General features: G+C 37.7%; 1 protein-coding gene across 3 annotated transcripts in view; it reads right to left on the reverse strand.

Annotated features, from left to right (window-relative positions):
• Window positions 1–15,832, reverse strand: part of ACBD5 (acyl-CoA binding domain containing 5) — a 30,283-nt gene that overhangs the window by 4,785 nt on the left and 9,666 nt on the right. For all 3 annotated transcript variants that reach the window (XM_085050464.1, XM_085050467.1, XM_085050466.1), the window contains 7 exons: window positions 8,003–8,140; window positions 7,049–7,249; window positions 6,212–6,318; window positions 3,923–4,199; window positions 2,592–2,791; window positions 975–1,025; window positions 584–693 (listed from right to left, as the gene is read on the reverse strand). In XM_085050464.1, the coding sequence (XP_084906590.1) occupies window positions 584–693; window positions 975–1,025; window positions 2,592–2,791; window positions 3,923–4,199; window positions 6,212–6,318; window positions 7,049–7,249; window positions 8,003–8,140 (1,084 nt within the window). The remainder of the gene's footprint in view (window positions 1–583; window positions 694–974; window positions 1,026–2,591; window positions 2,792–3,922; window positions 4,200–6,211; window positions 6,319–7,048; window positions 7,250–8,002; window positions 8,141–15,832) is intronic.

A 15,832-nucleotide genomic window follows, 5' to 3' on the forward strand; every position in this document is an offset into this window, starting at 1 on the left:
GCATACTAAGCTAACAAAATCAGGTGTGAGGCTGAAGTAAGCAGAAAGCAACTAGAGAACACTGGCTTGATCTTCTGGTGCTTAGAGAACTGAGAAAAGGCAAGATCAGAGTACAACTGTCCTTCACCTGAAGGAAGTCAAGGTAGTTGTTACAAAAATACTGTAGCAAGGTGCTAGTAGATGTTAAATATAGGTGACAGATGGCACTCTACAAAGGATGTGATAGGAAGAAAAATTCTCATGGCACAAGGGGACTAGAGAGTCTAGAAGCAGTGAAAATGGTTCAAGAGGATATGAAGAGTGAGAGGACCAAAGAATGTCATGGGGACATTTCCAAGCTATCCAGCCTCACCCACTTGTGTATGCTCGAAATTATTTATCCTACATCACATTTCATAGATTTAACATAAATTGCCACACATAAAGCATACTTCATATAAAGTCAAATTAACCAATAATTTCTTACAGTGAGAAACTTTCAAGGCGAATAATTTTATGCCCTGTCTAAATAACAGGAATTCACTACCTATTGGTTTAAACAGGTAGAAACAGTGTATGTGTCCTATTGAATGCACATCTTTACCTTCGCTTTCTTTGGAGATACACATGTACCAACCACTGGGCAATAAATGGCCATACAATAGCAAAAGCTAAAATCCCAGGAGAAATTTCAAAGGGCCACCATGATGGTTTCTACGGAAAACAGAAAAAAATTCCAGTCAGCAATCTGTGTGCACATATTGAATACCACCAGTATACTTCTCCTCCTTTCAAATGCTATAGTACCATATCAGAAAATAATACTAAGACCAGAAGATTAATCTATCAAGTAATTTCCTCAGACAGATTATTTTTTATCTCCTAGTCAAAGAAGAGACAATACAAAAAGCACATACAAGGGCTAGAGATAAAATATTCAGTTCATCTTTTTTCACAGTACACACTTTTTACAGATAGTAAAAACAGTATTTTACCTTGACAGAGGAGGCAGGCTGGTAATTTGACTGTAGTGTTGCAGATTTTGCCTTTAAATACAAACAAAGGCTGGTAAGTATAAAAAAGGAAACTACAATTAAAATTTTTCTGCTTCACAAAATAAGAATATGAGGTTTCTCATCTTGTGATGGCTTTGCAATCTGTATATACCACAGTTTAATGCACATAACCACCCCCATATGATCCCCCCCCTTTCACCACATAGCTGCTTACTTACCTCTCATGTTTCCACTATTCCAGTAATTTTATCACATCTCTGTATCTTAGAAAATGAATCTGTGTCACTTCCTGGACCTCTTAACACTTTTTGAAGGCTCCCCTGCTCAACTTGTAATTTCAGCTTTCTAAACTCTGGTCCAGTCCCAGTTCCAACCCAGAGCAGAAATCCCAGTAGTTTAATTTGCATGATTGCATGTCTCAGCACCAGTCTATACAAAGATCAAGTGCACTGTTTTAGTTTGCCCTGGGCTACAGCTACAGGCATGTCTAGCACTGTAAAGGAAGGAGAATACTCTGTTCTGTATCTTCTGGACAATCCTGAAAATGGAAGTACCTGAAACTTTTCAAGACTATTCCCATACACTGTTGTGGTACTTCCACAAAAGCAGAGCAGCTGGTTTTCTAGGTCCTCCCTAATTTATGTAAGCATGAAACAGAAGCTTCTGCTTCTCCTTAGGTGAGGGCAACAAGCACAGCATGAACTGCTGGGAAAGGATTTTCTAGTACTTCTTCATATATTGCTCAGGCAAAGAAAGAAAATCAATCTGTATTTAATCAAACATTAGATTCTTGAATATGTGTGATGCAGCAAAATCATGGTTTTTATAAATCCTTTTCCCTGACTGCCTTAGATTTGGAGTATGTGCATCCCATAGGATATTGCTTGTACAGCTTGCTTATTCTCATGCAGATCAAAATATATCAGCAAGTCAAACAAACCCAAACATTTTCAGTTTGCTGGTTCAACTATATTAACAACATCTTCTATCCTCCCCAAGAATATAGTATTTCCATTGAAACAGAAGGAAAAAGAAACACTGTATTGATACATATCTTCACTTGTTTAAGAGTTCAACTGCCTGGACGAGGACATGATGTACAATTCCAATAAAAGAGGATTGCTTCATGAAGAAAGAAAGCTATGAACAATTAAGTCTTTTGCTAACTGAAAAATAGAATCAGGAGTTCTGCCTGCAAACATTTACCATCTAAAAACTTAAGATAATTTCTTTGAAAAAATTCTGAATTCTCTGGGATCATGTACTACTAACATTAATTAAGGAGTCTCCGTATAGAGACTGTGTAATGTGTATCAATAACTATGGCCAAAACTAATCTGATCAGAAATCAGTTTAACAATATATAGTTCATTTCTAAGTCAAAATGCATGGCTTTGCTGAAATGTACCAGAGTCCTGAATTGTGCTCCTAAGAGTAGGTACCAGTAGGAAATTTTAACTTGGACTGAACTACAGAAGATAACTGAAATGTCTTCACAGTTTAAGAAAATATTGTATGGAATTTTAATATGAAAAACCACAGAAATATCCAAGGACATTTAATAAAAGGTGATCAACTAAGTCCAAAGAATAGTACCTGTGATGCTGCAACAGCCTCCAGCATATGCAGCCTCTGCAGGACATTCTGCATGTCCTCCTGCAGCCGCATCAGCACCACTGCAATCTGCTCATTGAGGCTTCCTCGGGGGCCTCTGTCAGACCCCCAGCGCTCACCATCCCCTCCACTGCCCATCTGGCCACCCTGGGAACCATCTCCTAAAGGCTGAAGTCTGTGCCCTGTTTTGAAGGAGGGAAAACAGAAACACAAAACACAGAATGGGCTGCAACTCTACTGAAAACGTTTAACAGTTCAGCAGCACTGAGAGGTCACTGAAATGTCACCTGAAATGCTTCTGTACAGCCTCAGTGTGATAGTATCATTCAGATTCTTAAAACTGCAAAAACATTTAGAAAAAGCGATTCACAACCAGTTAAATTCAGTAGTAAATTCTGCCCTAGCAAAAAGTAAGAAAGTAAGATCTGTCTTAGTATGTGTTTTAAGCTTAGCAAAGTTTCCAGCTAGAAAACAATGATCACTGGAATACAGTGATGAGAAAAGATAATTATTTGAAATCTACAATACTCCCTTAAACTAGATACAACTACCACTAGCCTGTCATGTTTCTGCCTGTAAGTAGCAAACTTCAGTAAAACAAGAGAGATAGTCAATTATAGTATGTTCTTTATAACAGTTTACAACATAAATGTTTGATTTGGATTTTCTTTTTAATTTTTTCATCCAATTTCTTATAGATGCCATACAAAAAGGCATGCTATATATAAATACAATACTTTCTGCCTTTTTTTGTTTTGTACAAGAAAAACTAATCTTATCCTTGACTTACTATACCACTGGAATATGGTGCTGCTCACAGGTGACAGTATTAGAAGTATTACAGAATTAAAAAGAGCAGAGGTCCAACATAAATTGAACATCTGTGCTATTAGATGATTAAGAATCATTAAGTTTTCAGAATCCTAATTGACAGTATCAGGATCACTCAAAGGTGTGGCTAGCATTCCACTTACATACAAAACAATGCGTCACTGATACCTTTCCCAGGCATTCCATGGTTTCAAATAAACATCCAGAGAGATAAAAATGCATATGTATTTAACAATAAATATGTAACTTCTGAAGAAACTCTTCTCAGGCACAAACTGCTTTTGAGGATTACATTTCTGAAAACCCAGGTACCGTAAGCAGCAGCTGGAGTATAAGTTACCCACTTATAATTAGCATTTTGTTATCTCTTTTTATTGTGAAGGACAGAAGCACTATACACATGACTGTCCCACTGGACAGTATTCACAAGTGCTTCTCAGGCAGTGAGGAGAGAGGGGAACATAAATGCAGAGTCACAGTACCTCTCCCTCTTCTGACACTGTAGAAATCTGCTTTTTCTCCACCTTTTTTCTCCTTGTGAGGACCCCCATTACTGGCTTTGCCATCTTCTCCTCCACATTTGACTTCACCTTGTTCTTCAGCTACTCCCTCTCCAGTATTTCCAGGTGGGAGATTCCCATAAGTCATGCAAGTGCGCCTTGGCAAATCCGTATTTTCTAATGGAAGACTGTGATCTACATCCAAGAAATGGGATGAATGCTTTAAAGATCCTTTAGCTGATGTGATGATCTCCAAGGGCTACAAATTAACATTAGGAAGTAATTAAATTCTGTAAAATATGACAGTTAAACATTAAAAAGGTAAAAATATCATTTTTACTTTCACATTAAGAAAATACTTTGCCCAGAATTAAGACTTTTCTTTTAAGGGCAGCAGTTATTTTCCTGTAGAATATACATTGTCTAAATGTCATTTCCAGATTGAGAAGGCATTTCAGGCAAATCTCACAACAGTGTTACCACAGGAATTACCTTAGACATTTCCAACATACAGTAATACTCAATAATTACTAAAATAGAACATTAAGGTCTGAAAAAATTAAATTTTCCTCTGTAAAACAGGCTTTGCTTCCTAGACAGTGAAATGGTCTCTTCACTTGAATTTGAATTTGGGAGTCACAGTCAGAAGTCCCATTCTGTCAGCAACCTTGGGTAGGCAGTGCTTACATTCATGGCAAACAGAGCACACTGCTTATCATCAGCCTGTTAAAAACAGCTTGGCTGCACCCTATACCTCCCAGCAAACAAAAGAAAGGCAGAGTATTCTGTCAACTTTTCACTTCAAACTGGTGGTACTGCAGGAGGACATTAAAAAACAGGGTGACACAGGTGCTGTTTGAGTTCTGCACCAGGACTGTCTTAGGGTGGACAGTTCAAGCAGCCCTTGGCACAGGGCAAGGACAGGCCCTTGCACAAGGATATGCTGAAGCAGACTGGGGACCTCAGTCAGCCAAAAAATAACTCCATGGAGAAGACAACATAACCAAAAGGAGGGGCAGAGAAATGGAAACTGCTGCCCAAATTTGTCAAATTGCAGCTCTGGATCGTCAGAACTGAAGGGCAAAGTGCTTGCTACATCTTTTCCAATAAACAGCTGTATTTATTTCTTTAAGTGAACCTCTTCTAGTTTTAATTGATTCACCTGTAGTTCTACTTGTTTATTTTTTTATCTATACCTAAACATTTGTTATTTTGTGCAAAACTAGAACTTTTCTCATGCAGGTTGGGACACTCTGACAAATTATCCACCCACTTCAATTAAAGAATCTCAAACAAGCTTGAGCGATACACAAGATTGGGAAATCAGCTAGATAAGATAGCTTGCAGCACTTCTATCAAATTACATTTCCCAACATGCTTCATTACTGGGCAGAATTTTGATTTGTTAAAATGAATTCCCTACATACTCAGTAAAGAGCTAGACAAGAGAATGATGCAATATTAGAGTGCTTACTGGCCTTTCTGATCCCAGGCACCATTCACATACTCCTCTCCAGAATCAGGAAATGAGGTGTCTGAGTAAAATCTACAAAGCCCACACTTCAACTGGGCCTCTGAAGGAGGTCTAGGCCAGTAAGGCAACTAAGACTACAGTTATGAGTCATAATGAGCAGGAGCACAAATTCAGTCAAAACTACAGCAGCACAGTTGGTGCTTACCTTTGTAAGAAAGTCAGAGATGTACATTATGACAGAAGAGAATACAAGACAACACAGAAATCCTCCTTATCTCCCACTTCTTCAGACCTAGGCCACTTGTAGGCACTGGCCTACAGGCCACCTGCCAAGGCTTACTCTTTACTTATTCCTTATTAAGAAACAAATGCAGAATTCAACAGGTCAGAAAAAAAAGCAAGCATAAAGTGAATTTTTACCAAGATACTTCCCATTCTTTAGAAACAGCTGAATTGTGGTCCTTACATATGTTATGAGACCTAAACTAATTTGTGGGAACACCTTTGTTTCTTTGCACTGGTTTTTTTTTTTTGACAATTGTTTCTTTGAATTGTTGTTTTTGAAACCTTCTCCTCACATAAATTGTCTGAGAGCTTCAAGGCTTTTAGATCAGCAGTAACCAAGTTGTAAAATACTGATAAAGGGAACAAATCCCTATAGTTCAAACAGAAGAACAGCATGCATGAACTACTTCATTCATTCACCTCTGCATGTCCACATTTATCTGATCGAGAGGAATCTATTAAAAAATAGGCATACCAGCTTCAAAATACATGCAGGAATACTAAACCCCTACCTCTTCTAGTCCAAGCTGCTCCATAGAGTCACAATAAACTTCACTGTCTGAATCACTGGTTAAGTGCTGAGCAGCTGAGATCTCTTCAGTATTCTCTTCACTTGCACCTGCAGGGGAAGGGGGATAGCACACATGCTTTGTAAATGTGAGCCAGTTGAGCCAACCCTGGCAAAGAGTAGAGCAATGAGTTAAAATGTGTAGGTGAGCATCAATTCATGACCCTTCTATCTAGCACTGTCATTCTAAATGTACATTCTGAATAAAGATGCTATATTAATCTAGGAATTATATAAAACATTTAACAGTGGGAAAACTATACCTTGTATTGATGTTTCTGCATTATAAATTTTCATTTTGTCTTTTTCACTAACCTCTCCTTCCTAAGCTCTGTATAAAGCAGTTTTGCCTAAGGTTATGCTAGTGTTAAAATGATATATTTAGATCTCAGTTTCAACAAACTGGCATTTAAAATATGTTCAGCTTTTCAGAACAATAAATCAGATAAAAGTGATTTTTGTTTTACCACAAATTCACTTCCAAAAGCAAATAGTATTTCCATAGGTAGCATAATATTAAAAGAAAACAATTCTGTTTCTGTGGGTTTGGGCCTCTCTGTCTCTAAATTCATCTCTCTTTCTGAAGGAGATAGTAAAAGAAAGTCTTATTTTAAATTGGAATGAGTTTGGTTGGGGTTTTTTTTCAGTATTCTGTGTTCACATTTCTGCAACTGAAGGACACCATTGCTAGTCTCTGAATCTCAGGATTAGGCTTTAAAGAAAAGAATATTTTTCATGAAAAACATTTGCAAATGAAAACATGGTCTTGGAAGGATAATACCTTGGTGAGCAGCATTATGAGCTATTTCTAGGCTTGGCTCCATTTTATTTGTTTCTTCCTCTGGGTTCAAGCCATTCAAGGCAGATTTGGTCGGGATGCCATTCTGCATATCTGGGATAAAGCTGTCCTTGTAACAGCCATTACTAACAATACCTTCCAAATCCTTAGCAGCTGCTGATTCGGGTTTCACAGTTTTATAATCTGTAAAAGAAAAAAAAACTTTGTAAAGAGAAACCTCTTCAGCTAATAGCTCAAAACATATTTCTTCAAGTAGCTGGCTTGCTAATAGACTGTATGTATAATGTATCTGCAGAAAAAAACATGTAAATACTCCTAGGTTCCTATTTGTGTGGATTGTTCAGTTTTTGTGAAAAGCATAAATACAAAATTTAATTTGCATAAAGAGCAGATACTTAAAACATAAGTAACTAAATCCAAAGTAGGTCTCTCTGCTAAACTAAATAATAATCCTAATGTCCTTGGAGGACATCTGTACAGAATTCTAAATATGTAATTTCATTTGGTTTTCACTAGATGCTGTTATTTCAGCATCCAATTCTTTATAGACCCTCTAAATGGATCTCACTGAAAGTTTTATTTTCTCTGAAGAAAAAATAGTAATTTTCAATTCTACTCTTACAGGTCATCTAGCCATTCACAGCTCTTACAAAAAAGCACTGGTAACAAAAATCAAAACAATGCAGGGTATAGATGTTTAGAAAACCTGACAGAACTTGCTAGGCAAGTAAAAAATCGTATGGTTTAGCTTACAAATTTGAACTAATTTTAATTCTTACAGCCTAAGTTGAAACACAGACATTTTTCACATATGCATTCACATGTATTTGCATCTAATTCTCTTGAAAAAGTACAACATTCATGATGCTTTGGGATTTTCTGCCACTTACGTGGCTAAGAATAACTCTGGGAGAGACAATGGTCCAGAAAACTTACCCTTTCCATTTATCTGCAGTTCTTTTTCTTCCTCTTCACGAAGCCCTTCTTCTTCTGATTCTGCTCCACTATCACTGCTTTCAGCTTTTCCATTTACAGCCTTTATATTTGGAGTGGAGTTCATAACATTACTAAGGTCTAAGAAAAAAAGCAATGAAAAAAAGAGATATTTTAAAAGAAACAAACACACACCACCACACCCAAAACTATCAGTCACAGTTCTACAAAAGAATTTCCGTATTAGAAGATGTACCAAAGAATGGCAGCTTATTTTTGTAAGCTCTTTATTAATTGGTTTAATGTTCCTCTTTTGTGCCCATCACTGAGTGCCTAACTGCTGGTGCAGATATTCTCAAGGACTCTGAGAGCCCCCAGGGAAGAGATTCTGCAGCCACTTTCAGGAGTCTCAGACCAAGCCCATTACTGTATTTGGGTTACAGCTGTAGCTGGGACTGATGTGGCCATGTTCTTTTAAACCCAGAAGTCAGTGTTTTAACAGAATTTCCCTTTTGGGCTGAAATGCTTCAAAACTCCTCACAGTTCAAAGGCAAATCTTGAAACATTCTATTCAATTATGAGAATAACAGAGTTCTGAAGAAGGTAAATACAATATCCCACACATCTTCTGCTGTAATTTAGGCAGATGTAAAACATGGTGAGAAGACTCACATTTATACAGATGTTTACCTAGCAAAGGACACGTAAGTTCTCTGATTTTAATGAAAAAGTTGATGAAATTAATATATCCACTGAGCATTTTTTCACAAATATAAAAACCCCCAAATCTCAAAATAGACAAAATAACTGCTAAATCCTTGTTTTCCACATCTTTGATCACTCCAAGGACCACAAACAATTTACTGTGACTTTACAAAGCATTGCAAGGTAAAGATTCTTTAAAAATATGGAGTATATAAAGAACAATTCTACTCCCTCCTGTAAAAAAAAATATTGTCAAATACATCCTGATCATCATTTTAGCCTCATATGTAAGGACAGAGTATAAAGGTACAAAGAGGGGACAGTTTCTGTGAGACACTTGCACAGTTAACATGTTGGCTCCAAGGCAGAAATCTGACTGTTCTAATTGTTACCACAGCATTTCATTTGCATAATTTCTACATTCCCTTGTAAGAACCTTGGAAGATTTATTCTTACATTTAGGCTTAACATCAAACAGCAAAATAATATCCAATTACACTGGAGTTGCCAAACCAGCTTCACTACTTTCTCTGCTGCATGGTAATTTAAAGCTAAGGCTTTTTTCTACTTTAACCTTCCAATGAAGAGCCTTCCCACATTTCTCTAGTTTCCAAGCTTATCCACAACTCTAAAAAGAAAAAAAGGTAAAATAGCTTATTGTATAGTAACAATGAATACGTTAAGTATTATGTTCACTTAGTTTTATTGCAAAGTAATGTTTCTGTGGACACCCTTCATCAGTGTTTTGGATTGATTTAATCCATATCTTATCTGGAGATTTTAAAAAATCCGTAAAATGAGAATTGGAAAAGCAATTGTCTGTCTTTATTCAGCAGGAATAGAAGCACCTGCTCATTTTCTCCTCATTGAAGGACACTTGTTATTTGCAAGGAAATTTGTTTCACGAAAGAGAAATCCCAACATAATCCCAATTTATTTCTCACAAGTGTATTTTATTAATTGTGAATCCCAGTTCTCAAGATGTTTCTCTGAGAAGCAGCAGCATGAGATGGATAAGGCAGCAGTTGTGTCATCACAGCATGAGCATTAGGCACAGACACAGCCCTCTTGGCACGGTAAGGCACACATCACCCTTCCCTTTGAACAACAAGGGGGTGGGGACACAATCATCCATGTGTCCTATCCAGCCGTGGGAGTAAACAGGAAAGACAAGACCAGGAGGAACATTGAGCTGCGAAGGCGAATAAAAACTGTAAAGCTCCTCAACCTACCAAAGATACTACAGTAAAAAGCCCCAGCTATACCATAAGCTTTTTCCTAAGATTTATGTCTTTTCTTTTAGAAGGGAATGTCTTTGAACATTCAAGCATGTTCTTTCTTCACTTACTTTCAGTAAGGAGATTATTCATTTCGGGAAAATTCTAAGTGTTACATCGCATACATTTAAATGAAGAGGAAGAGCTGAGAGAACATATCAATGATAACAAGTTTATGGTATGGCACAACTGAATACCTGAAATCCATCAGAATCATATTTCTTCCACAAAGTCATTCTTAGCAACAGTGAGAGACCATAAAGAGGCAATGCTTTGATGCAGCCTCTGAAGAATACAGCATTGTACAGAGTCTGCCCACCTGAAATGCCAGGATTGACTGTGTGCTTTTTCTCAGAACCCTTACACTGCTATCCTCATCAGGTCCATCCCCAGTTGCTTTTACTACATGGTAAAATGACACTTTGCTGCCATCTTCCTTGTTCCTCTGAGTATCTGCTAAGGAACCAGATACTATGAGTAATCCTGGGGGTGACAGGATTAAAGACTAAACAGAGCCAACTAGCAGTGACTTCTACAGCTCCTGTTAGTAGGTTAATGGCTGTTCCTTGATGAATGGATCTTTTTAATGTGAAAGACACCAGTTAAGCAAGCTTTTAAAGCCTTACTTGGTTTGTGCTAATCCCACCCAGCCACCCCTCACCCCTTTATTTCATTTACTCACTTCAACTGCAGATGCAAAATGTTAGTAGCCTTTTCTGTTGCCCTAGTTTAGAGACTATAGAATTCCTCTTGGTTAACTGCTTTCATCTCACTACATACAATATCAAACTGTGAGATTTGTGACAGTTTTTTAAATAAAAGCTGTATTGCTCTGTAGCCATAGAAGGAGTTCTATTCTGTAAAAGCCTGGAGTGTGGGTTTGGGGTTTTTTAATGCTAAATAGTAGGAGCAGTGTAACAGTAACAACATGAAATAGAAAGAAATAAGATTTGATGGAAAAAAAGGCAAGATGGAAAGGATGTGAAGAACAGACATGCAGCTTCTCTACAAGCTTTCACTAGATGTTTGTTTTCTAGTCTCAGCTCTATTAAGAGGTTTCCTACAAGCCATTCTAAATGTATTTCTTTAAAGGCAGCACTTTAAAGGCATTTCTTCTCAATGACCTGTATACTGGGGCTAAGTTTCTCAAAAGTATGTGATTTCTAACTCTCTACATATTTAGAGGCCATTTTTGTTACCCAGATGGGAGTTCAGAGCTTAAATGTCTCTGTAGATCTGCCCCAGCTTGAAGGTCATTTTACAAAAAGAACCTCACCTAGCAGGTTTTTCTAAAATGCCTTGTATTTTTGTTTTATGAAGAGGCACATAATTCTTATACAAAATTAACATGCACTGCTGAAGCTGTACTGATGGTTAGCTCAGCATACCTCAGTATCATCCTCCTACAAGTTCTACAGTCTCTCACATGCTTTGAAAATGATCAGGAGCCAGTCTACAACAACACATGAAAGACGTGATAAAACATTTAGCTAGCTGTGTACACCCTCACTGTTTAATAAAAATTACATGCTTTTGAAAAATACCCTAACTTTATTATCTGCTCAATAGGAGCAAAATCTTAGCCACTCAAAGATTATTTCCATGACCTACATTTATATCACCCTGTATAGGGATCTTATGTTAACTCTCAAGGAGACCTATATGCTGTACAAAATTGTTTTGATAATCAGGTAACTATAATTATTTTCTTGCCATCACCTCTTGCTGTTTCATGCTTGTTACTGATCCAAGTAGGCTCCCAGCTTCAATTCCAAGTTTGTGCAACCACGTTCTGCTGTTTCCAATACACTTGGTTACACAAATCCCCACCTCCTTTTTGAAACTGATGTACCAAAATACTGCAAGGAGTGATTGCATGAGACACGAGGGGTACACGTAAGCATCTGAGAGCAATAAGCTCTTCAGCTTGAACAAGAGTTTCTATACCCTCATTTCCTTGCATTCTTTTTTAATATAGGACACTACAAAGAAAATTTCAAGGGGCCCAGACTGCTCTGTAACATCTGTTATACACTGCTCAAACAAACAGCCATCACAAATAAAAAAATTTTAGAAGTCTGTCAGAAATACTGAGTGAAAAATCTAGAATTCGTTACTTTAATTACTAAAGGTTTATTTCTTTTAAATTTAAGTGCATTAGGTGCAAGTTCTCGGAAAAATATATACCCTAAGAACACATATTGGGGCAGTCACATCTTCCTCTATATAGTTTTCTTTTTTTTCTTGGCGTTTAGTCTTCCTAAACTTCACTCTAACAGAAAAAGAAGCTTCTTCTCATTTTTATTTTTCTCTCAATATACTCCAAATCACTACAGCCTTGTTTTATCAGCATTCCTCTCTCTGCTTATGTGCTTTTCAAGCTGTTACACTCAAAGAGATGCCACTGTATTTAATAAAACAATGTAATCAACAATACTCACATCTTTATTTACCATTAATAAACATTAAAACAATGATTTGTGGATAAGAACAAACACAGAAAACAGCAACTTCTCAGACATTTATATTAACTTGAAAGTACAGTATTTGGATAACTAGTCATCCTAGACCTTTACACTTTTCAGTATCTAAGGAGTTTCTCATCTCCATCCATATCACCAGTACCTTTTCCCTTGAATTTTCAGAATATGTGCCATGTAAATAAGGATACCAAGTTTTGGGGTTGACTTGGATACATTTCCCTCCTTCCTGACACTCCTCAGCCTTCTGCAGTAGAGACAACCTGCCTGGGCAGAGAGAAGCCCAGGGAGAACAGCAGCTGCTCCACAGGCATTCCCAGCACTGGCAGGTAGTTCCAAGAAGGCCCTCAGACGTCCAGAGCACAGGGCCAACAAGCACATGAAGCTCAGTTACACAGTGCACATGCAGCAAGACCAATGGATCCAGGCTTTGCCAGCTTGCTGTCAGCACCTTAGCCAGCAGGTGAGAATGAACATGAAGAATCTGCTTCTTAGATATTTATTGTAACTTGCAAGCATAGTAAGATCATTCACGGATCCAGGATGTCCCCAAGTCTGGTACTACTTCCCTCTGGGAGGAACAAAACTTGCTAAGCTCTCTTCTGTGTGGAAGAGATACAGTCATCATTTGGAACTTCCACTGTGCATGGCAACTAGGAAGGAACATTATTACACTCTTCAGTTTTGTCCCAGAAAATATAAAACATGAGCACAGTGAACTCAAAACCCTGTAAAAAACCCTGAAGTATGCTTGAAAACAAGGCCACATTGCTGAGTCACATATTGTAGCCTGAAACAAAAATTGTTTTGCCCTGTACAAGAAAAAAAAACAAACAAAAAGGAAATAATATCGAGACTATATTCTCCTGCCATCTGTTTCAAGTCTACCAGCTGAAGGCTTTTTTATGTAAAACTACCTTTTACAAAGCTCGTATCAAACACAGCCTCAGAGGTAAAACAAATGGCTTTTCCATGCATCTTGAAGGCTATACTTAATTATTTTTGCTATACAAAGTTAAACATGAAACACCAGTCTGTGTCCACCAGGAACTTTTCTGACAGCAATCAAGATACAACTACCTACATCTGTCCTTCCCCATCCTCCCAAACCTCTATCTACTGCTTCTTTGTAGCTTATCTTTGTAGAATAGACTTCTGAGAAATATGGATTCCAGTTCTTTCATCAGATCTTAACTACAATGAGACACCTAAAATATAAGACACCAGAATTTTATAGTAAGTGGGGACATCTTCTAGATTATGAAACCTGAAGAGCTTTTGACAATTATTTTCCCTTTTGCAGAGAATCCTGTCTGCCTGGAAGGAAAAAATCCAAATTCAACAACCAATTATGCACCAAAACTGTTAGTGTTGACTCAACCCAGCATGAATCACAATACAGTCAAGGTTTTTTTTTTTTCATGAAAGAAATCTTCTCATAGCTCCCTCCACTTAGAAGGAAACAATTTTTAATCTTACATTTTCACATTTGGATCCTTTGCTGTTCACCCTGTGGCAATATATTCTCTACCACTCTGTATGAGAGGGGAGCTGTTGAAATACTCAGGCTTAGAGCTACACTGATGCTCTGCCCTAATTTCCAGCACTGTTAGACAGCACTGACATAAAGCCATCGGCTTGAAGTTGAGTCACAAAGGAGGCTCAGATTTGGTGTGTAAAGCCTGAACCAGGTATAGATCACAACAGGACAAGCCATGGCTTGTTGAGACACTGATCCACATCTCATTGGGTCTCTCCACTGACTGGCACTTGGCAGCCCAGCCCTTAATCTTCTTTAATAATCCCATCCTGCAGCAAACACTGAGGAGAATGTTCTAGACACTTCTGAAGGATAAACTACTGAGATATTAACAAAAATATTTGTATAGTAAGTTTCACATTAGCCTTTCTGAATATCACCTGTAACCTTGATTATACCTGTTAATTTATCACTGGAAACTAGCAGGGGAGAAAAGTTTAAAGGATCGGATTTTAAAAACCTCACTCACCCATACACCCAGCAGCTCCTCCTGCCTCAATACAACTCCTCACTGTGGTGCAGCCACTAAAACAACCTAATAAACCACTGCAGTTCAGAACAACAGGGATTTTAGCTCTTTTTCCCCTTCTTATGAATGACTAAGAAGATTCACAGACATTGAGTTCCTTAAAAATCCTAGTGAAGAAAGCTGTAAGGAAAGGAAATCTGTTAAGCAAGTATCTTTGAAGTCAAACAGCCATGAAAAAGTGAGCTTATGAAGTAAACAGAGGATGTTGAAAATAATCTGAGAAGGTCTTTGAGAAAACAAAACTATTTGGAAAGATAAACTAGTCATATGCAATCTAAAGAAAGATGGTTGGAAAATATGTATTTTAAGAGTAAGAAAAGTATTTCTACCTGGAAAGTAATAATTAAGAACAGGCTCACTTTATTCAAAGCTGACCTACGTCCTGTACTAACTAGTGCCTTCGAAATACAAATGTTTACATGTATTTGCTTGTTCTAAAAGCACACAGATCTCAGTGAGTATTGTCTTTTAAACCTAGCTCCCATATCCAATGCAGGAAGACACCAATTGTTGTCTTGGTGAAGACACCAAGCAAATTGTTAAACAGCTGTGTCTGCCTGTGAGCCAGGCCAGCTTCTGCCATTCTCTGCATGGGCTCCTTAACAGCCCACAATGCCACCAGCACTGCCCAAACCCATCGTGCAGCAATACACATCACCTTGCTTCAACAGGCCTTCATCTGATGCAACTGCAACACAGCTGGGACCAAAGCTTTTGAGAGAGAAGCACTCCTTAGCAAGCCAAAGCTTAAGAGTATTTTAACACTGAAACTTTCTACAGCCTCTGCAATACCTAACTTCTTGTTACTGGAGGCAACACTTGGTTTTCACGAAGGCTTACTAGCACCACTACTAATCAGCATACAGGCAAAGGGTCATCTTTATTTGGTAGCATTTTAGCACAAAATAAATGCCTCATCACAAAGCAGAAAGATTACACAGAAAAATTCCACTGAACAGCTTTTAAAGAATTTACAGATACTTTGCTTAGTTGTTCAGATACGTCAACTTAGTGTGGCCTGTCAGATAGCAATTTTCTTGCCCCGCTTTGGATTTTCTCTTGTTCAGAAAAAAAAAGAAAACATCCACAAACTTTCTCAGGGAAACTTCTGAAGGATGAACTGGTTCTGAAATTCTCAATATTTTCCATCCCGTATCAGATCACCAGGGTGCCAATCCTAGCCCACCTTTGGCTTCTTCAGGTATTACATAAGAAAGCTTCATTGCCCATTCAAAAAAATTCACATTTACTGAGCAATGGTGTTTTGAAGCTTCTTTGCCTTTTTAACATTGTCTTAGATAC

The sequence above is a fragment of the Lichenostomus cassidix genome, chromosome 2 (assembly GCF_008360975.1).
Source record: "Lichenostomus cassidix isolate B80296 chromosome 2, HeHo_3.0, whole genome shotgun sequence".
NCBI classification, from domain to species: domain Eukaryota; kingdom Metazoa; phylum Chordata; class Aves; order Passeriformes; family Meliphagidae; genus Lichenostomus; species Lichenostomus cassidix.